We start from the raw sequence: 22,636 nt of genomic DNA, 5'->3' as shown, positions 1-22,636 counted from the left end.
GACAGTGGCCAAGATTTTTAGAATAATATTTGCTTAGTTTTCAATAATATTCTTATGAAGTGTTTCGCTTGCTGAAATAAAAAAAAAGGACAAATCCGTTAATTTTACTATTGAATTTAGCTTAGATAAATATCAAATACCTTCATTATAATCTCTAAATGGATAACAATGTTGTTTTATTCTAATGCCACAGATGTTGCAATGTTGTTGACATGTTTCAATATTTTTTTTTTAGAGATAGTGAAAGAAAACAACAAAAAAAAGTTTTAAAAGTTTTAATTATACAGACGAAATCATTGCGCCAGGCCGTTGACTTGCTGTGGGTGAGAAGTGTATAAAAAGACATACTCTCACCACTGTTGATTCATTCATTCAGGTCTAAGCTTTGTAGGTCTTCACTTCTGAAGTTCAAACTTAGCACCTGGAAGTCTGGACGTCAATTTTTACTTTCTAGATAGACATCAATTCGGTGAGTACATTATTCGTAGTAATATATGTAACTCTGTTGAAATGTGGTTTTAATTTGCAAAGAAGATTTTAAATCATTTTAGTTAGTCTCTCTTCTCGGTGGCAGAGTGAAGCGCTCAAATTCCGAAATGAAGGGGTCTCTGGTTCGAGTCCTGATAAAGACTGGGATGTTGAATCTTGGTATTTTTAGGGTACCGATGGGTCGGTAATGAGGGACCCCGATAGATCAGGGTATGGGGCCATTATAGTCTACGCAGCATGCTCCATGGACGCCGAGTTAACAGGGATAACTCGGGCGTTCGAGGCTATCAGAGCCCGAATGACCCAACACGAAACTGGTGCCACTACTGTGGTACTAGTATCCGACTCTCGCTCCAGTCTCCTAGTTATGGGTGGCGGCTGGGGAGGGTCGCCCGTAATAGAAGAGGCAATCGGCGCCGCAGATAACATCCGCCGAGCTATTGGAGCTGTCGTTTTCATGCAGTGGGGCCCCTCACATTGCGGTGTAAGGGGCAATAAAACGGCAGACGCCCTCGCAAGGGAGGGTGCTTTGGCAGCCACACACCTCGAAGCACCAAGCACGTACTTACAAGCAACGGCACAAAGCCGAGCACTCATTCATGAGAAGTGGTTAAAGTCCTGGGAGGAATCCGATAGAGCACGTGGTGTCTGGCAGCACATGCGTCACCCAGATCGCGACGATCAGAGCAGAAAATTATTGCGCAGTGCAGGACGGAACACTGTCCTATTGGGGCATACTTTGCCCGGTTCCGCACGAACTTTGACTCCCGATGACGTCACTGTGGAGAGAGCGGCGAAACAGTGTCGCACGCCTTGTACGAGTGTCCCCAGCTCCGCGAGCTAAGGGGGGACCAGTCTGAGCAGTCACTCGACTTGTATGGTAGCTACGAGGCACTACGCCGAACGGCCAGAGCACTACGGGAGGAATAGTCCTTCCTGCTCTGTTTTTTCAATAGGAGTTCATCTCAGGTATTTTTAGGGCTCTTCAGACTCCACCCAGCTCTAATGGGTACCTGACATTTGTTGGGAAATGTAAAGGCGGTTGGTCGTCTCTAAGATACCCTCGTTAACACTGAATCACAGAAACAGATGACCTTAACATTATCTGACCCATAGATTCCAAGGGGTAAAAGGGGTATTTTACTTTTTAAAACTTGTTATAACGCTTGGTCTACTGTATCTAATAATAATTCTCGATTTGCTAAGAATATTCAAGCATATAACTTATATGTGGAAGACATATGAACATATTCTTAAGTTTTGTTTGTGTTACATGTTTCGAACATTTTTTCAGAATAGAAAATTTGATAAATTAACCCCGCGTGTCAAGGGGAACAACTTGGGTCAGAATTCTATAGCTATGATAATTGAGACGACAATCCAAAGCGCATACCACACAACCAAGTAAAAATGTTAGGGTTTGTGAAAAATTATAAATGATACAAACAACGTTATCAAATGGTATACTGACAAGTCCATCATATTATTAATTGAATTTAAAAAGTATACTTAAAGGTACTGATAATATTTAGATATTTTCAATTATATTATGCAACTAAGTATCCACCTTAATTCTCTCAACTTATAAGTCGATAATATAAAAGGTAAATAAATTGTTAACCAGGAGTAACAAACTGCATAGCTTATGTATAGCTATGTAATATTTAATACAATTCATTTTCACAGGTTCACAAAAAGATGAAAGTTTTATATGTTGTATGTTTGGCTGTCCTCCTAACTCAAGCTAATGGACTCCTATGTAAGTCAACAAGACTTTACTTTAAGCATTTAAAGTACATAAATTGTTATTTACATTATCTACAATTGTAAGAAATTACTTTAGATCTTGAGTGGAATATTCAGAAAGCAAGCATTAAAAATCAATAGAATAGTCAATACTCATTATTATAATCTATATATCTAATCTATATATCTATCCTCTCTCTCTCCGTATATATACATATATATATATATATATATATATATATTTATATTTCATTATTTTTTTTCTAGCATTTACTATCAAAGGTTGGTATTCTTCTTTCAGACACAGCGTTCAGTGTCTAGCTTTCACAGCCATAGTATAATAGAGAAGAATAAATATATATATACAAACAAATATATAATTTATTCGTTGATTTATTTGTTAGTGGTCTTATGTGAAGTTTATTTCCTTGTAGAACCTTAAACGTATGCATAATCCAAGTGTGTTACTACTGTGTGCAGTTGTCAACAAATAAATTAGTATATTTACCCTAACGTTTCAGTTCAAAATTAAATGCTGTATACTTTTTTTTTGTTTTTTAGTCCCTATAGTTGGCAATTTGTTGGATAAAATTGTGAACGCTGGGGTCCAAACGACCCAAACTGTTATCCACAACGTCAGGTGTGCTTGGCTGGGAATACTGATTCCTTGCAAGGAGAGTGAGTAACTTTTCTATTTTCAAAACACTTTACAAAGAGAAGAGACTATCGTTTAAAAAAATACTAAAAGATATCTATCTATCTCTATCTATCTATCTATCTATCTATCTATCTATCTATCTATCTATCTATCTATCTATCTATCTATCTATCTATCTATTTATCTATCTATCTATCTATCTATTTATCTATCTATCTATCTATCTATCTATCTATCTATCTACCTACCTACCTACCTACCTACCTACCTACCTACCTAACCTACCTACCTACCTACCTACCTACCTTTCTACCTACCTACCTACCTACCTACCTACCTACCTATCTATCTATCTATCTATCTATCTAACTATCTATCTATCTATCTATCTATCTATCTATCTATCTATCTATCTATCTATCTATCTATCTATCTATCTATCTATCTATCTATCTCTTTATATATTTATCTATCTATCTAATTATCTTCACAAGTATGAAGTCAAAGGTCCAAGAACTAATTACTTAGAACTGGGGTTGTTGAACTCAACATGAATCCTATATACATTTTTTTTCTCTCTAGTCAGCAATATTCCAAAAAATACTAACGATGTTATGACACTTACTTTTGCACAATCTTGATTACTCGGTCGTTGGTTTGTAACCCCTGTTTGCTAGTTCACCTAAACAAGTGTAGGCGCATTAAATTCTAATATAGAACTCGAAATTGATTCTAACAAATTTAATTATTTATACAAAACTGAAAATATTTTTTTTCAATAGACACAGCTTTCAATTTTAATGTAGAAGTGTGTTCATACCCTGCCCGCTGCCATCCTCCGTCGTCCTGCGGGAGGTTTGAACTAGAAAGTAGATTATCTTCAACTCTAAAGAAACATCCGAAACATGTAAAATATTTTACAAACATTTAGAGCCATACCTTAAACATGATGGAGAACAAATTGAAATAAAATAGTAAACACTCTAAAGACTACGTCTTACTGTCATTCAAATGTTCAGCTTTCAGCACACCATTTATGAACGCAAAACAAGACAGACTGTGCAGTAAAGCGCTTGGTTTTAGGACCGGGGTCCGGGGTTCGAATCCTTGTGAAGACTGGGATTTTTAATTTCGGTATCTTCGGGCGCCTCTGTGTCCGCCCAGCTCTAATGGGTAGCTGGCATGAGTTGTAGAAAAGGAAATGCATTTGGTCGTTATGCCACATGACTCCCTCATTAAACGTGGGCCACAGAAGCAGATGACCTTTCCATCATCTGCCCCATAGATTGCAAAGTCTGAGAGGGGAACTTGAAACGATGTTAGAATTAGCTGTAAAAGTTATTAGCTCAACTGATGAAAAAGCTCAGAAATCTCCAGGTTATGCATGGTTGAAAGGCTGCTTCTCTGTCCAGCTTTGATGAATTTGTTTATTGACGTGCGTAATGTTGTAGACAAAATCAAGTTTTGTAAGACCCCTGGTTGTAACAAAGCACTCTGATAGTGCACCTAAAGATAGTTTTGGAGAACTCAGTCATTCGGTAACGTCGACCTGAATCATTTGATTTACTAACAGACTTCAGGACAGCTTTGACTCATTTGCTTATTGCAGTGACGTGATACATGAGCTTCAAAAAGACTTGGTATACTTGACTGACTGCGATGTCTTGCAAATTCAGAAAAGGAATGATTTTTGAACATTTCGACGATAGCATTGGTTGCTAAACATTACAGCATTGGTTGCTAAACATTACAGCATTGGTTGCTAAACATTACAGCATTGGTTGCTAAACATTACAGCATTGGTTGCTAAACATTACAGCATTGGTTGCTAAACATTACAGCATTGGTTGCTAAACATTACAGCATTGGTTGCTAAACATTACAGCATTGGTTGCTAAACATTACAGCATTGGTTGCTAAACATTACAGCATTGGTTGCTAAACATTACAGCATTGGTTGCTAAACATTACAGCATTGGTTGCTAAACATTACAAACGCTGACATTTCTAAAATACAACATGCAGCCATGACTGTTAAAAGTACAGTCGGGCAGGAAGGGCTCGTTAGCTCTAACGAGTAGGGTAGGGGTTCGGTTCGGTCAGATCTAAAGTTCGGCTTTGGGTTCAATTCGATACTATGAATTAGAAAATAGCAAAACTAAATATAGTTCAATTCAATCTATTAGTTAATACACTAGAACTTGAAACTTGACATAAAGATAAAACACAAGTTGCAAATCTAATACGATACTCGCCTTCGTCCCTTCTCCTGTTGGTTAAAACAGTTCAGACGGAATCAATATCTGAGCCACACATGAAGGCGAATAGTTGGAATGGTTGTCAGAGCGCATGCCTTTAGGAAGCATTTTTGGGTAGTGGAATGGACTGGCCTGTCATTGAAAGAGGTTCTATCCAAGGCAAAAGACAGGGACTGAGAAAGACGGTTTGACGTGGCGCCAAAGCGGTTCAACAGACTAAGGAATATGTGAAGTAGACCTTATATCCAGTACCTATTCCGGCAATGACAACCATGTGAAGATTGGTACAAATATAAATATATAATGAGGAGCACAGAGCGCTTTGGTCCAATCTCATTTGTGGGGGGAGGGGGTATCTAGAAGTTGGTTTTCCGTGCTGCCTTTAGGCAGTAAACGCAGCTCTGCCCGAGTCGGGTGTCGAACCTCGAGCCCCCTTCTAGGTAGCCAAGACAAGCTAAGTTCAAGCGCACTTAGCCTCTCGACCACGCTTCCCACTACATTTCTCTACGTTCATCATTATTTTCAAAACTTTTAATATGTTAAAAAATGTATTTAAAATGAAATCAAATTCATGTTTAATGTCGTATAAACTCAATTTATTTAAATTAACATTAAAAAAAAACAACTAATAACATTAATAATGGCGTATATCTACAAGATTCTTCTTTATTTCAGTGCCAGGCCAACATGGACCCTCAGGTAAGTTATATTCAAATTATTAATAACTACATTATGCGCTATTACATGACATAGTCGCAGCTTTTTTTCTGTCTTTAAATATTTAATTATTTTAATTACAAAAGAAGCTAATCGAGTTCGCTCATATATTTCGGCTTAGAGAAATGAAATATTACTAATAAAAGTCGCCAGCATGCTGATTATCACGCTTTGAGCGCTTTTTGTCCATATTTTCACTAAGCTTATATTCACTTACTCCATCTGTCTGTCTGAGAGGATTCTTTTACACATTTTTTTTTCCATTTCCCATTCTCGGATCAAGTTTAAACTTTGTACACTTATTCATTGTCGATGACAACACAAGAATCCAGCAATCAAAAAGTTAATCAATTACTTAATAAATTAGTTGTAAATAATAAATGTTTGTTTCATTTGGAAAAAGGGGAGATAAACTTGCAATATTATGGCATATTGCAACGAATGAATGGTGCTCTTAAATCATTCAATATAAACTTTGTTTTTTAATAAGTTTTTGTTATTTTTTATTTTGCTTCTTTTGTGTGGGAATAAATAATAAAAGGCTTGTCTTCGAGTCCAAAGATTAATGAGGAATACAGTATACAGCCGCTGCAATCTACATATTGTGACATATCCAGTGCAGACATACATATTTTCCGTTGGTGGTTGATTTAGAGCCCATCCACACTGTCTACGTCTGTCCTCGGCACTATATTTTCAATTGGCTTCAAATGTGTAACCCGCGGCCTCTTTAGCTTTCTCGTCCCGAAGCCGCCTCCAATCACTGACAATCAGGTGCTCTCTTCTGTCTAATAAAGCAAGTTGGCGACTGATTTGATGTGAAAGAGTTTCCATGTGGCACCTCTGTTACGTCAACCAGCTTTCAGTTCACACCAAAAAGGAAACTGCTTGTGGCATACTTCATGAACCAAGGTGGTATCAGGGAGATGGTTTCCTTACTTCCTTTAGAAGCCTCAGAAATAACAAGGTTACAAAGACAGTTTGTGTGGAAACACAAACTCAAAATCGGCGCCCGAAGCGGGATAGGAGAAAGTGAATATGAAGTTAGATGTAAACCTGGCCTAACTGATGTCTTAAAATGAGTATCTAATTGATCGAATTGTTTTGTAAACTGTCAATCTTTCATTCAAAGCCTCAAGGAAAAAAAGGAGGGTAAAAAAATCCTTTAGTTTAGTGCCAAGTGGTGTGGCTAGGCTCCGCCTAGAAAAACTACTTATTAATTGTTGTTATAAATTATGTTCCACTTATAGGCATATTTCATAAATGTTTTCTTTTTTTTAAAAAAGTTCACTTTTTTTTTTGTAAATGTAGTAGTTATATGACAACTTAAATACCAATATAATTGTAAATACAATTATTTTTTTGACAAAAAAATCTAAAGCCATTGGCATAAATGTGTTAAAATAATGGTAAACAGTAGCCTCCCTTACTAAAAAAGCCTGCGTGTTTGTTACTATTAATAGTGAATAGTTATAAATGTGGTGTATTTTTATGAAAAAAAAAATGCTTGCATAATTGATTTAAAAAATTAGATTTTTCGCACTCAGAAAATGAAAAAGCAGCCTTTGCATCAGAACTTTGAATGGTCAAAAATATTATGATGTCGGATTTTCACTATCTTTTCTAATTTACGAGATATAAACTGGACGAACGGACGGACAGACGGACGGACAAACATTTCACATAAAAATTAATAGCGTCTTTCCTTCTTTCCATTTCCCATTCTCAGCTCATTTTTCATTGTTTGGAACAAAATATGAATCAGTTACCACAGTGACCAATTAATTAATTAATTATTGATTATTAATTAATTTTGTTTGTTTTAAATGGGTATTGTACAGTATTGAGATATATGGCTCTAAATGTGCAGTTCTGAAGGTTATATACGGTTTTTATTTATTAAAAAAAAAGTATTTTACAAAGCTTATATCTTTCTAGTATACTTTTTTTTTTATTTCTTATCTTATCTTATTTCTCCCGCTCCTATTATCAGATCCAGTTAATACTTTACACAAATATTTCGTGTACCTTACAAGAAATGAATAATAATAATAATAAATAACCAATTGTTTTATTAGACTTTGGTAGGTATTGTTTTAAAATATGAAATATTAAATAAGGGAAATAATTAATACTTATTGAAAGATGTTGCTGAATATATGGAGTCATTCCCCATATTACGTATTTAACACGTTTTGTCTCAAACTTTTTTCTCAAACTTCCCATGCTCGGATCAATATGAAGTTAAACATAATTTTCGTAGTTTATAATAATATATTAATAAAACAAAATAATAATAAAAAAAAACAACAACTATTAATTAAAACTTGCGTCAATGAATACATTTTTATATAACATAGAGAAAAGATAGATTCACCTTTTTGTTATATTCCTCAGCTCCCTTACCCACCCGGTGCGACGCCATCGCTGACATTCTCATCGTCGTGGATGCCTCCTCCAGCATCGGTCGGACCAATTACAATTAAGTCTTGTCTACGATGGCTAACATGGCTGGATCCTTCAATTTAGGTCCCGACAAAGTCCGCTTTAGCTGCGTGGTGTTTAGCGACAGAGCCAGTCTTTGGTTTAAACTAAATGACTACAACACCATAGAAGCTGTTCAGAAGGTAAGGACCTTCTAAGAGAGTAGAAGTAGATTAGATTGTTTCATCTCATCTTGTCTGTCCCTTTCTTCGTAGTTGTGCTGTGAATTCAAGCGTAATGGAATTCATCCACTTTTTCCGGTCAGCAGCTTTTCTTTCTCCGCTTTTTCCGGACAGCAGGTTTTCTTTCTCCGCTTTTTCCGGACTGCAGCTTTTCTTTCTCCGCTTTTTCCGGACAGCAGATTTTCTTTCTCCTCTTTTTCCAGACAGCAGGTTTTCTTTCTCCGCTTTTTCCGGACAGCAGTTTTTCTTTCTCCGCGTTCTCCGGACAGCAGGTTTTCTTTCTCCTCTTTTTCCAGACATCAGGTTTTCTTTCTCCGCTTTTCCGGACAGCAGCTTTTCTTTCTCCGCTTTTTTCGGACAGCAGCTTTTCTTTCTCCGCTTTTTCCGGACAGCAGCTTTTCTTTCTCAGCTTTTTCCGGACAGCAGGTTTTCTTTCTCCGCTTTTTCCGGACAGCAGCTTTTCTTTCTCCGCTTTTTCCGGACAACAGGTTTTCTTAGCAGAATGTTCAAGGGGGAGGCCGGTTCATTTTTATACGTTGTCCAGCTAGCTTTTCTATAGACGATACATCGTTTGGTTCGCTTCATTTTAACATGGTGTAACTTGAAAAATGACTTTTAATATTGAGTCTTGTCTTACAATATGGCCAAACCAGCTCAGCTTTTATTATTTGGGTACTCCGTTCTGTTAGTCAGAGTTTCGTCTTGTAAAAGTAAAGGCTCGGTTTGTTTTCTTTTCCTGGTGTCTGATACCCATTTTTTTTTTGTAGCATTTTCTCTCAAAGGCGTGAAGTCTTCCTTCAGCCTCTGCATTCATTATCCAGCTTTCGCCACCGTCTGGGGGTACAGAGACCACGAATGAGGAATACAGCTTGTTTTATCTATATCCATCCATCTCAGTGGCGCTACAGCCCATGGAGGGCTCTGGCCTGCTTTGACTCATCCCTTCATTCAGATCTCTCCTGGGCCTTTCGAATTTGGACCACTCCTTCCCCAACCTTTGCTACGCCTTTGGATAAAAACTTACTTTTGGAGCACCACAAACTCAAGGTGCTTCCTTCCCCAACCTTTGCTACGCCTTTGGATAAAAACTTACTTTTGGAGCACCACAAACTCAAGGTGCTTCTTTGCTACAGCACATTTATAATATGTAAGGAACTACGTATCATATGTTTGGGCCAATGTAGAATATATCAGGTCCTATATATAATACTTGTTCTAAATTTAATATGGTATCTTGTTATTGTTTCATGATCATAGTGAAAATCATCATGATTTAAAAAGAAATAAAATACTACTTATAGAAAAGTGTTTGTAATAAGCATAGTAAAGATGTATATAAATATCATCGGCGCATAATATGATAGGTATGTGATAATCACCACATATACCATTAAAAGAGAATTACATACATTGACTGTGTAATGGTAACCTAGAACAAAGGTAAGTTTAAAATGCATTAATTGTAAAAAATTATGTTAAATAAAAGGTGGGAAAGAAGTTAGTGGATCAGAGTTCATTTCTCTTTCTTTAACGTTTCTATGGCTATTAATTGCCTTGTGGTTTCAAATGTTGTCATGGGTAGATGCTGTCAATGGGCATAAGCTCCCATTGTCTATAAAAAACTCCTAAAGGAAAAATCAGGAGTGAAGCCCCTTAGGCATTGGAAGTATCAATTATGAAATTCCCTCCTGCAGCTTGTACAACTCAGTTGATGCCAAATGTGAAGCGAAGCCTTCTTTTAAATCACATCAGCAAGCTCGAGAGAAGGACCATGACGCACATGCCGCCCATGAACCCTTTATTTAAGGCCCAGGAATGCGCCCCGGAGAGGAAACCATAACCAGTGACTCATCTGGGCGCATTCATTGTCTTCCGAGACAAAAGGAGCCATATATTGGCCTTGCCATGTGCTGTGACTAAATATCGAAATAATTATAAAAAGAAAACTGAGGAAAAATAACACAGGTGGCAAGCCTCAAATGTTGCCAGGCTATATGGTTTTGGCTTACAAAGTAATATAGATAGAAATATCATTATAAACATGGCCTTCTTCAGTCTCAAAGCAACTCTGAATCATCTCGTAGGAAAGAGATGAACACCTGGGCATTAGCGGTGGTTGGAATGAGGTCGACCACAAAACGATTCCCCACCCCTTTTTCCTGCAGCTGATATATCCAAAGGATACACTTTGGGATCAGTGGTGTCGCACGCTCTGCCATGGTGTAGCCCTGTATGCGGTAATCTTTCTAAGGATCGCGGCTCCTGATTTTGTTGTTGTTTTCAGGCAGACTCCCGAAACCTTTCCAATTTTTTTGGTTCTAACTGCAACAGTAGATGTTTGAATTTAGATTTTTTTTTTCTCCCTAGGTGGGTAGCCCCCCAAAGTTAACTAGCCTCTCCTGCCCAAAGCGTACCGGCTTAGGGGCCGTTACTCGCCTTTACCCCATCTGCTGTTAGTGACAACAGATGCGCCGGATCCAGTGTCTGAACCACACATGAAGGTCAGGAGTTAATTGTCGGAGACTTTTTGAGAGGCATGCATTTGGAAGCAGTTTATAGATAGTGGAGTGCTTATATCCTTGACCACTTCCAGCAAAATCCTCCTTACCTATCTACAAAGTAACATATTTATTTACAATATCTTCACGTTTAGGCTATTTTGAAAATACCATATTATGGAGGTGTAACTTACACAGACAAAGCGCTGAGTCTTATTTCGACTAACAACCTATTTGGAAGCGCCGCTGGAGGTAGGGCTAACGCACCTAACATCCTAATTCTCTTCACTGACGGTCAGTCCACCAACCCAATTCAAAGTAAGTATTCGACATTGGACTTCATACTTGTGATAGATAGATTGGTAGATAGATAGATAGATAGATAGATAGATAGATAGATAGATAGATAGATAGATAGATAGATAGAGAGAGACAGAGAGAGAGAGAGATTGTTAGGAAGAGAGATAGTTAGATAGATAGATAGATAATTACATAGATAGAACTAGATAGAGAGAGAGAGAGAAAGAGAGAGATACATTGATTGATTGATTGATTGATTGATTGATTGATTGATAAAAAAGATAATTAAAAAGATAATTAGAAACATAGAGAGATAATTAGAAAGATAGACAGATAGATAGACAGACAGACAGACAGACAGACAGATAGATAGATAGATAGATAGATAGATAGATAGATAGATAGATAGATAGATAGACAGACAGACAGACAGACAGACTGACAGACAGACAGACAGACAGACAGACTGACAGACTGACAGACTGACAGACTGACAGACAGACAGACAGACAGACAGACAGATAGATAGATAGATAGATAGAGATAGTTTAGGTAGGTAGAGTTAAATATAGATTTATAAATTAGATACTTTCAAGGATTATTTTGTCCAATATTTACGTCTGCAATCTCCTTTCCTAAGTGAGTGATAAAAATTAGACGGCGTGTAATATGTATTTTGAACTGTTGGCTTGATTTTCAGTTTCTGGCTTTTGCCTAACGCCATTTGCTTCCTTTGTACAAGTCTGATCTCAGACGTTATAATCTAAACTAGTCGACCGGCGGCGTAGCATACGCCGCTATTTTGCAGGGCCGGCCTAAGGCCACTGCAACCTACGCATTCGCATTGGGCCCCGCACTTTCATAGGACCCGCACTTTCACAGGACCCGCGCTAATTCTAGGTGTATAAATTATTAAATTAAACCATATTATAACTTAAAACAGATTTCCCTAGCCTTCCAGTCGATTTACCAAGAGCTCCTGAAAATCTCCCGAAATTACAAAATATACGAAAAAAATTCCTTAAAATATACGGAAATATACGGAAATATATAGACAAAATTGTCATTTTTTGGGTGTCATTCAATAAGGAAAACGCCAATCCCACGCGCCTAAAACTAATAAAGATTTACTTGAGGTCAACAATTCTCAAAGATAGATTTGGTAATTCTTGCTATTAAGCACGATCTATGTGGGAAACAGAATTATTATGATATACTGTATGACTTTGCTACATGCAAGGTTCGTAAAGTAATTCTGTACGTAGTAAAGAATGAATAAAATCTAATACAAACTGTTAAATTTCACTTATTATCCGCTTCCCTACCCAAACTTGGCCCCGCGAAATCCGTTTCGAATAGGGCCCCACATTGCTTAAGTCCGGCCCTGCTATTTAGTGTTTGTAAAATGATCGTTTGTAAAAGGTTTTACATGTTTCGGATGTTCTTCCATAGTTGAAGATAGTTCACTTTTTAGTCTAAACCTCCCGCAAGAAGAAAGAGGATGGAAGCGGGCAGGGTTTGAAAGTCCAACGCGAAGCCATCCGTAGCGACGTGTGAATACCCACGTGTTCTCCCCCACCTCTTGTTATTTCGTGGGGTGACTCCGCAGAAATAAGAGAGTGATCTTTTCTTCACTTCTTGCTTCTTGTCCAAACTATTGAGGGAAGAAGAGAATTATATATATATATAGAATATTCTTGAAGAAACGTCTGAAAGCGTACAATTCACAAATCGTAAATGTAGGTTTCAAGATCTTACAGCAAGTAAACATGTCACATCTCCCAACTAGATTCGTTTTTTTAGCGGCCCCTTAAGGGGAAAAGCCTATATTAGGTTTGTGCAAAATGTCCGGTCGTCCATCGGGAGGATTGAGTAAGAAAGTAAATTATCTTTAAATTAGAAAGAAACATTTGAAACATGTAAAACATTTTACAGACAAAAATAACATATTTTAAAACGCCAAATAAATCTTTGAAACATTAATACTTTTGACAATCAAACAAAATCAAGTCTTCAATATTCCTTGCGAATTGGCGGTTCTGAAAGGGGATCCTACTCAGATAAGGGCCGTGTGTGAGTTTGTGTGATAACACAATCTCTCTTTGTAATTTTATTTAAAGTGCCTTCATTTTTCTATGATATAATCGTATGTTAGATAAATACTGTAAAAGAAAGATGACAAAGGTCAAGGTTGATTATACACACAAATATGTCTATTAACAGCTCGGACCTCCGCCAATTATCTGAAAAACCAAGGCGTCAAAATGTTCTCAGTAGGTATTACTAACAATGTGAACGAAGCAGAACTCAGAGGTGTATCCAGTGGCCCTGAGTACGTTTTCAGGGCAAACAACTTTGACGACTTGGCGGACAAGTTGGCACTTATTGTAAATAGAACTTGTGCAGGTTAGTGCATCTTACAATCTATTTTTAGTCTCACGTGAATAGCTGTTTATACAATATCTTGTAGGGGGCGTGATGGTTGAGTGGTAATGATTTGATTTTAACTGGTGAATTTTGGAATTTTTAGGGCACATCTGTGTCCAACTAGCTCTACCGGGTACCTGACATTAGTTGGAGAATATTAAAGGAGGGTGGTTATTGTGCCGACCGTGGGCATAGCAGGGGATGGGGGTTGGAAAAAAGGAGCATTTGTACAAATTTGTCCTAGCACATGGGACGAGGCATTTGCCTTTATCTTTGTGTCTTTCTGAGTATTTTATTAAATTTTGTTTTTGTATTTGAAGATTATGGTTCAGTGTTTTATGTATAATTGCTACTTTACTTTTGAGTCTTCTATCCAGCAGTTGAGGTGTCCCTAACGGAGGATGCATATTCTATTATTGGCCTAACCAAGGTTAAATAGCATTTTAGTTTTATGTTCTTATTTGATTTATAGAAATTTCAATCAAGCTTTCTCGACAGTGTTGAGTTTATCGTGAAAATATCCGACTTCAAATAGTATAATGTTATCTGTAGTGTGTAGTGGATCTATTGTAGTGATAGTGATGGATGACATGTGTCTACATTTTTTTTTGGATGTTTCAAATGACTGTTTATTGTCCTCGACCTTTCGTTAGCACCCTGGGGCTATTAAAACTTTCGACGCACATATTATTATTATAGCTTTTTATATAGCGCTACTCTCATGCTTATAGCATGCTCAGAGCGCTTTTGGTCCTATCTCATTTGTGGACCAGTGGGGGGGGGGGGAGGGGGTATCTAGGAGTTGGTTTTCCGTGCTGCCTTTAGGCAGGGTTAGGGTTAGGTGTCGAACCCCTTTTAGGTAGCCAAGCCAAGCCAAGTTCAAGCGCACTTGGCCTCTCGACCACGCTTCCCACATATCACTGGCCGAAATAATACAAAAAAGTCGTTGAATCCAAACGAGATCACTGACCTGCGACGTTGCAACCTGTGGGCAGTCTTTACCAATAGCTCGTGGCCAAGTCACAGGTCCGTGTTTAGGCTGTCTAAAACGATAGGTCTCGGTCCAAAGGACTAGTCTCTTGACAACGTTTTCTACACTGCGGCTAGAAATTTCGAGGGCAGTGTTTAGGCCGTCTTTAAAGACTGGTCTCGCTCCAAAGGACTAGTCTCTTGACAACGTTTTCTACACTGTGGCTAGAAATTTAGAGGAGCAGCGTAGTTTGTGAATCTTTAATATCAATTAAAGAATTAAAAAGAAAAAAAGATCAACTCGAGCTTAATCTAAATCAGTGATGCCCAATCTAATGCAACCTGCGGGCCAAATTAATTCCAAAAACTCGTGTCGCGGGCCACATGAATGAAAAGGTACAAAAAAAAAACGAAAAGAAATTGACCTAAAACAATTTTAATAGAAACCGGTTAATCTAGCAGTTACTACTTATTGTGCTTACATTAATTAATGGGATATCTTTTCTTTTTTTTCGCCGGAAACTGGTTTCATTTCTCTACTTAAATTGTGAGCAAAATTATAGCTAGCTAGCCAACGATTCATTTTCTTGTCTCTTTTTGGTAAATATTCTCATCGATCCTCCAATTTCTAGGAGTAGTTGCAGTTTTGATGCGGAGACCATGGCAGTCTGTGAAGCCTTAAAAGTCATTGACTCTCAACTCGGCGAGGGACATTTGAGGGCAACACAGATTGTTGTGGTCACTGACTCAAAATCTGTACTACAGGCTTTGCAAAGCCCCGGACCATGGCCCCCCAATATCAACACTGTCATCATGCCTTCACACAACACAAGGCAACGCTAAGGCACCCCTGTAATAATGTAGTGGGTACCAAGTCACATAGGTGTGACTGGCAACACTATTGCAGACTCCTTGGCCCACCAGGGAGGGCAAATTCCACCCACTGAACAGGCTGTAAGTTTTCATCATGCCCTGGCTATAATACAAAAAACAGAAATGGAAAAGTGGTTTGAGTGCTGGGACAAGTCCCAAAAAGCCCGTGGAGTCTGGGAGCGCATGAGGCGCCCTGACCGCACTTTCCCGTGTTGGAGGCTGTCCAGGCCTGAGCAAGCTATTATAGCACAGTGCAGGACAGGCCACTGTCCTGTTGGCTCATATTTCTCTCGGCTATGGCCAAATTTCTATTCACGGTGCCCTCGCTGCGGGGAAGAAGAGGAAACCGTGCCTCATATTCTGTTTGACTGCCCCAGACTTGCTGATCTCCGTCTCGACAGGTCTGGGAAACCCAAAATTCTCGACCTGTATGGCGACATTCATGCACTACGCAAGACAGCAGGGTTTCTGTCCAGGGCTTTTGCAAGAGAGGATTTGAGCCTCTCAAGCCCTCACTCTAATGGAGTTTGATGATGATGATGATGATGAGGAGTAGTTAAAAAATCTTTTTATTCGCGCACAAACTAAGAATGATGTAATATTTGATATTTGTTATATAATGCCGTTTATCTGTTAAAAAACAACAACGGCTACACTTTCTATACAAATCAAATTTGTTGGCATATTATCGTTCCAAAAAAAAAAAATCCGTTCAATTTTCCTGGTAGATTCTAAATTCCACTTGAACTTTCCAATTTCATAAACGTATAAATGATTAAGGTCATGGTGCCAATTTGCCAATCCATCAGAGGGCCCTAAAGTAGGTAAGATACATTTCTCAACATTTTTTTTTTTGGAAAAAAGGGGATTTTCTACTCTTTATGCCGACCGTTTCGGCGGGCCGGATGGAACCTTGTCGCGGGCCGGATCTGGCCCGCGGGCCGTATTTTGGGCATCACTGATCTAAATTATTAACTTTCTGAAGAGAATTTCTCCTTAGACTATCTTCGTGTCAACCCAATACACCTAAAACTACGACAGACACACATTATTTTCAAATGTTTGAGATATTTAGAGGCTGAAACTAATTATTTTTAAGTTTTGTTTTTTTATGTTTTTTATTTTTTTTTATGTTTTTATTTTGTTTTTTTATGTTTTTTAAAAAGTTTTTTTTTATGTTTTTTTTAATGCTTGTTTTTTTTTTCAGCCAGCAACGGAGTTGAAGAGCATGTAGAAGGTACAAATACTCTCTAAGCTCTCTAAGGTTACTGATACTCAGATTTAGCGAATGAAAAAAAAAAGGTTGAGGTTATTCAAGCCCTAAATGTCTACTATTTTACTTCTTTTTTAATATTAATTTTTGATTGCTAAACTAACTTAAAGCTGATCGAAAATTATTGGAATTAAATTTTTAAAAATTAAACTGTGTTCAAAAGTTATTTTGAAAATCCTTACTCCCCAAACTCTATCTGCGTGTGTGTGTGTGTGTGTGAGTGCGAGTGCGATCTCTTTTCAATGTGATCTCACTTGTAGGGGTTACTAAACATTATAGAGTTGTTCTTTTTACTCTAGTCATTGCTATTACGTAGCCCATTATTTCAAAGATATAACGTTTAGTGTAACTTGGTTCTCTATCATATTATGTTTGTGTTTTTCTTTTACAGAGACGGAGCCCCCGACCACAGCAAGCACCACCACTACCAAGGCGACTACAACAAGTAATAAATATAATTAATAAATTAACTAAAATATAATTGATACAAGTAATCAAAAATTGTTCAGATGAACAGTGGAGTTATTATTTCAATGAAAAATATTTGATTCTCTTGTATTTTTTGTTTCTTTTTTACTGAGACGGAGCCCGAGGCCACCCAAAGCCCTACCACTACTAATTCGACTACACCAAGTAAAATACGTTGAACGATTGTTGCGTTATTTCAATGAAGAATGCATTTTAATAAGACATACACAATACATGTATAAATGTAACCCTGCGGAAACGAGAAAGACAAAAGACGTCTGGGCCACGAGGTCTTCAACAGCTACAAAACAAAACAAAAAAAAAGACAAACCCTAACCCTCCAACCTCACGGGTGTCTGACATGTAAATAAGTTTGTTTTCGATTTGTTGAATAGCAGTGGCGAAGAAATCAGTGGTACAGGCCAACCTCACGGAATCAACAAAACAACTCACTTTCATTTAAAATGAGATGGGCAATAACACTGCACCCTTTTCCAACTCAGCCTTGCCTGACATTACCGCCCTCTTGCAAATTTCCCGCGCTTTTACACCTATGTAAATCATTTCTTTTCTGCCTCGATAGAGAACAACATCGGACGTATAAGTTCACTTAGGCCTATTTTTGTGTTCATTGTTTGTCTTTTTTTTGTGTTTGTTTTTTAGCTGATGAAGGCCTCGTGGCCCTAACGTCTTTTGTTTTACTTGGTCCTACAGGGTTACATATATGCATGTCATTGTATTTTCTATATAGTCTTTCACCCGTTGCAGCGGGGGCATAGCTAGGAATTTCCCATCATTTGGAGCCCAGGGGGCGTGACCTCTTTGGGGACCCTTGCAGTTTTTGTACTATTTAACATTTAATGTAAATAAAAACCACTCATTTGGAGGCCCCCCATAAGTGGGGATTTTGAAATTCTCCCCCTCCTCCCCCAACCCTAGCTACGCCACTGGCCTGCAGTAGTGTATCTTTTTTTTTTTTAAATAAAACATGTACATCATTATCATAATACCAATAATTATGATCCCGTGCTTATATTCCAGCTACTACGACGAAGGCCCCACCACCAGAGGTGATTCCTTGCAGAAATATAACAATAGCCGACATCATGTTTGCCATAGATGCGTCTACCAGCATTGGTCAAGAAAACTGGAAGAGACAGACCCAATTCGCTGCTGACATAGCCAATGCATTTAATGTGGGCCCTAAAGAAGTTCTTTTTTGGCGCGGAAATTTTCAACCGCAATGTGACCAGCATCTTTAATTTGAAAACATTTACCAACAAAGATGACGTCATCAAGGTGAGTATAAAACTACTTTTTGAAACTATAGCTTGTAGGTAAAGGAATCAAGTCAGTTGCAATCTGAATTTACACATCAAAACCTTCACTTAGTCTGTTGGACCATTGGTGTACCTCACACGATCTGTCCACCGTCTTTCTCCAGGGCTTTCTGTCCTTTGTCTTGGATAGAATCTCATTCAATGTCAGGCCTGTCCAGTCAATTATGTCTTCCCATCGCTTTCTCTGTCACACCTACTACAGAAAAAAACATTTTTTTTTCTTTAAAAACGGGCATTTCCAAATTTTGACCTACTCAAAAGTTGACGCATTTTATTGTTACGATCAATCAACATTTTTTCAGTTATAAATGCGTAGGGATTAATAATGTTGATATTAGAAGTACCTGGAACATATTTATATACAATTAATTATACGTCTGTCTAGTTAATTAATTTTTAAGATAGCTTCACAACATTTCATTCAGTTATTAATATAATTTTGAAACAGCGATGGCACAAGCACGTTCAAGGCCGGTTCTACAGATTGCGGGGCCCTATGCGAAACGGATTGCGCGGGGCCTAATCTGGATAGGCTACGTACAACGATAATAAGTCAAAATTAAGATTTTTTTTTTAGAAAATAAATAAATCTTTGTATTTGGTTCAAACTTTATTAAGTACAAAATCACGATCAATTTAACTTTATGAGACATTTACGATAGGCGATTACATTTTCTATTGACTAGCAAAATATCGCTTTTGATTTTTTTAAGTGATTGAGAGGATTTAGATCTATATTTATATGCCAGTGACTATTATAGTAAATTAAGTATTTGAACTTCTTGCTTTGGTTAAAATTCGCCTTATTATTTTTATTAAATGAAAGCTGACATTGCCGTTTTTTTTTTATCGCAAGTAGGATTGGCGTTATCCATATTGCATGGCACCCCAAAATGACAATTTTGTCTATTTTTACGACATTTTATGACATTTCATGATACTTTAATAATTTCAGGAGATTTCCAGAAGCTCCTGGAAAATAAGAGGAAGCAGAATCCCTGTTAAGTTAAAATTTACTATTGTTAGCGCGGGGCCTATTAAAGTGCGGGGCCCACTCCGGCCGCATAGGTTGCAGTGCCCTAAGGCCGGCCCTGTGCACGTCCGTCCATCTTATACATTACAGACGTGACTTCAGACAAGAAGATAATTACTTCCTACACATTTCATGCGCCAATCTAGTCAGCATGTTAATCAATGACTTCAACTCTGCTAAGTCGTTGGTTTTTCTGTCTGATTCAGGCGACCCGTTCCCTTCTGTAATGGTACTAGGGAAGAAGAAGTACTTGTACGAATTTGTTCTAGCGTATGGAATAAGAAATGCACCTATATGTTTGTAACTTTATGATTTAGTTCGTTTAGACCAAAAGATATATTGCTTAATAACCTTCTCATAAAGAATATGTTGGGTAAAATAATGAATCTAGATTGTACATTTAAAAAGTACAAACAAGGGAAACAACAAAGCAATAAATTGACATGTATGGTTAAAACGTAGTTGTGTTTCCTTAGAACTTTTAGTTATCAGGTCTCAGGCAACAAAATGCGTTAAATACCCTAGTCTTTGCACTTCGCTGTAAGGATCATACCAAGATGTACCGACATGTATTTAACTTCTGAACATTTGTGCATTCTCTCTCTGACACATGTAAGGTCCCCAAAATCGTATGGAAACTCATACATACACAATGAAGTGCCTCAAGTCCACGCCATGGCTTAAGAATATTTCGAGCAATTCACACCCCGTAAGGGAATATTCGTCGCGAAAGGTGGTTTCATATACTGAGTAATTTAAGCAGTATTTCCAATAGATTAAAACCAATTTCTCTGTCTTCTATTTCTCAGGCGTTGTTGTCTATCATTTATCCCTACAATCCTGGGACATACACACACTTAGCATTTTTAGAGATTCGAACCAAGAATCTGTTCGGCCCAGAATGGGGTGGCAGAGTGGATAGCAAAAAGGTGGTGATTGTAATGACTGACGGTCAGTCCGCATACCCAGATAAAAGTAAGTGTTTTTTTTTTTTTACAGGCCAAAAGAAAAAGTTTGCATCTTTCAATGCCATTCAAGCATTCGATGTGACTTGTACTGTTACAACAGTATAAGCTAATGTTATATACATACTGTCTACATTTTTTTTTAGTTTACAAAGATATCTTGTTCAAATCTAGTGTCATGGTCTCAAATTTGGTGAAATATTGTATGCGTGTTTTTTTAAACGTCTTTTTTTATATATAAGACTATATATTTGTCTTTATGCATGTTTATGTGTATGTGCTTTATTGAAATATATTCTCATTAATATGATAAGCTGTATTGTCATATTTTCAAATATTCATAAACGTATTGGAAAAGAAGAAAGAAAAAGAACATAAAGGGTATAAAAAGAAACATCAATTAAATCCAATCTTCAGCTGTCACGGAGTCTCAGCTGCTCAGGGACACAGGTGTCTTAATCATAAGTGTTGGCATTGGAGTGACCAATACAGATGAGCTGGAAGCCATGGCCAGCAAGCCAGAGTACGTCTTTACCACTGGTAGCTACGAGAGTCTGGACTACATCAAGCGAGACCTGGTCCAACTGGCATGTAATAACTGGTAAGACAACTTGTGTCATGGTTTAAACATTTTGAGACTCCTAATTTCGTGTCTTAATTTTTAACGAATCTCACAGCGGAGACGCTACTAGTGTTTGCGTCCCCTTTTAGACTTGTTATATTAAGGTTGTCTCTCTTCCTATCTCTTTTTTTTTTCTTTCTTTCTTAAGAGTCACACGTGCTGAAGCGCTGGAGACATTTCCGCTCAAAACATTATTGCTTTTATATGTCCATCTTCAATACTCATGAAGGATGGATGACTATCGCGTCCCGAAAGTCCTTCTCTACGGGCAACTCGCGCATGAACCGTGGACATTCAGTACTTATAATGACTACTCTCCCTCTTGATTAAAATCTAAACACGTCTGATATATTAAGGCTTTATCTTATCTTATCTTATAAAATACAGACGTTACTTCAGAATAGAAGATCTTTACATCCAACACGTTAGGCATGTAATTTGTGTGTGCATGTTAAAGGTTTTATAGTTTTCAGCATGTATTTTTGAGATTTTTAAAATACAAAATTGATATTTATTTGAAGAAAGCTTATTTATTCACACACGAAATAAACAATTAAAATTATTTTCTAAAGAATGTTAATTTTTGTTTCTTTTCTCTTTTCAGAGAGTTTTCTTGTGGAGAAGTCATGCCAACGTTTGAAAGAACGGCATAAAGAAGTAATAACACTTTTAAAAAAACACATTTTTTAAATAAAAATATTAATGAATACAAAACAAAAATAAAAATAATGAAAAAATTGTGTAATATTTTTTTTTTTTTTTTTTTTTAATTCTTATGATCAGCTTGCTAATTATTCATGGAAACAAACAAACAAACAAAAAGCATGAAAAAAATGGTGGACAAGGATCTCGAAAACAGCAGAAAATATTTCTTATAAGAACTTTGATAGTTGATCCAATTCTTAGGGAAAAGAATTACTTGCTAATGTGCCACACAGGGAAAACTCTGGTTTGACCGATATGTATTTTTTTTCAAAATATATTCTTATAAAATCAAATTTGGTCAGGAGGTCTGGAGGTCTAGACAATCTCAATCCCAGATGTGTTCTAGTTGTAAACACATTCTCATGACGTTACACAGACAAAAACAAATAGTAAATATTTCACCACATTTACCCGGCCTAGAATTAAAATAGCAAGTAAAGTAATGTAGAAGGCCCTAGCATAAATAAATACGAATGCCAGTGCCTGTAATACCATAGATCAGTAATAGTGTCTACAAATATTAGTTTCTCCTGCAAACAATAGCGAATGGTGGTAATTAAAACACAAAAAACCGGTATCAGTAGTATGATTAATAAACAATTACTAGTTTCTGTTTTCAGCAATAACAA

At 37.3% G+C, this 22,636-nt stretch overlaps 1 protein-coding gene across 1 annotated transcript; it reads left to right on the top strand.

Moving 5' to 3' along the window:
- Positions 1-208: 208 nt before the first annotated feature.
- Positions 209-22,047, top strand: LOC106072489 (collagen alpha-1(XII) chain-like). The gene is made up of 13 exons (XM_056003910.1): positions 209-469; positions 2,176-2,248; positions 2,797-2,913; positions 5,827-5,850; positions 8,266-8,495; positions 11,188-11,350; positions 13,556-13,738; positions 16,809-16,838; positions 17,266-17,319; positions 18,384-18,641; positions 20,525-20,690; positions 21,098-21,281; positions 21,907-22,047. Exons 5-10 carry the CDS (start codon positions 8,367-8,369, stop codon positions 18,602-18,604), a joined length of 780 nt encoding a protein of 259 aa, XP_055859885.1. The 5' UTR covers positions 209-469; positions 2,176-2,248; positions 2,797-2,913; positions 5,827-5,850; positions 8,266-8,366; the 3' UTR covers positions 18,605-18,641; positions 20,525-20,690; positions 21,098-21,281; positions 21,907-22,047.
- The last annotated feature ends 589 nt before the right edge of the window (positions 22,048-22,636 follow it).

The sequence above is a fragment of the Biomphalaria glabrata genome, chromosome 11 (assembly GCF_947242115.1).
Source record: "Biomphalaria glabrata chromosome 11, xgBioGlab47.1, whole genome shotgun sequence".
Lineage (NCBI taxonomy): Eukaryota > Metazoa > Mollusca > Gastropoda > Planorbidae > Biomphalaria > Biomphalaria glabrata.
This window is presented reverse-complemented; position numbering and strand designations above follow the sequence as displayed.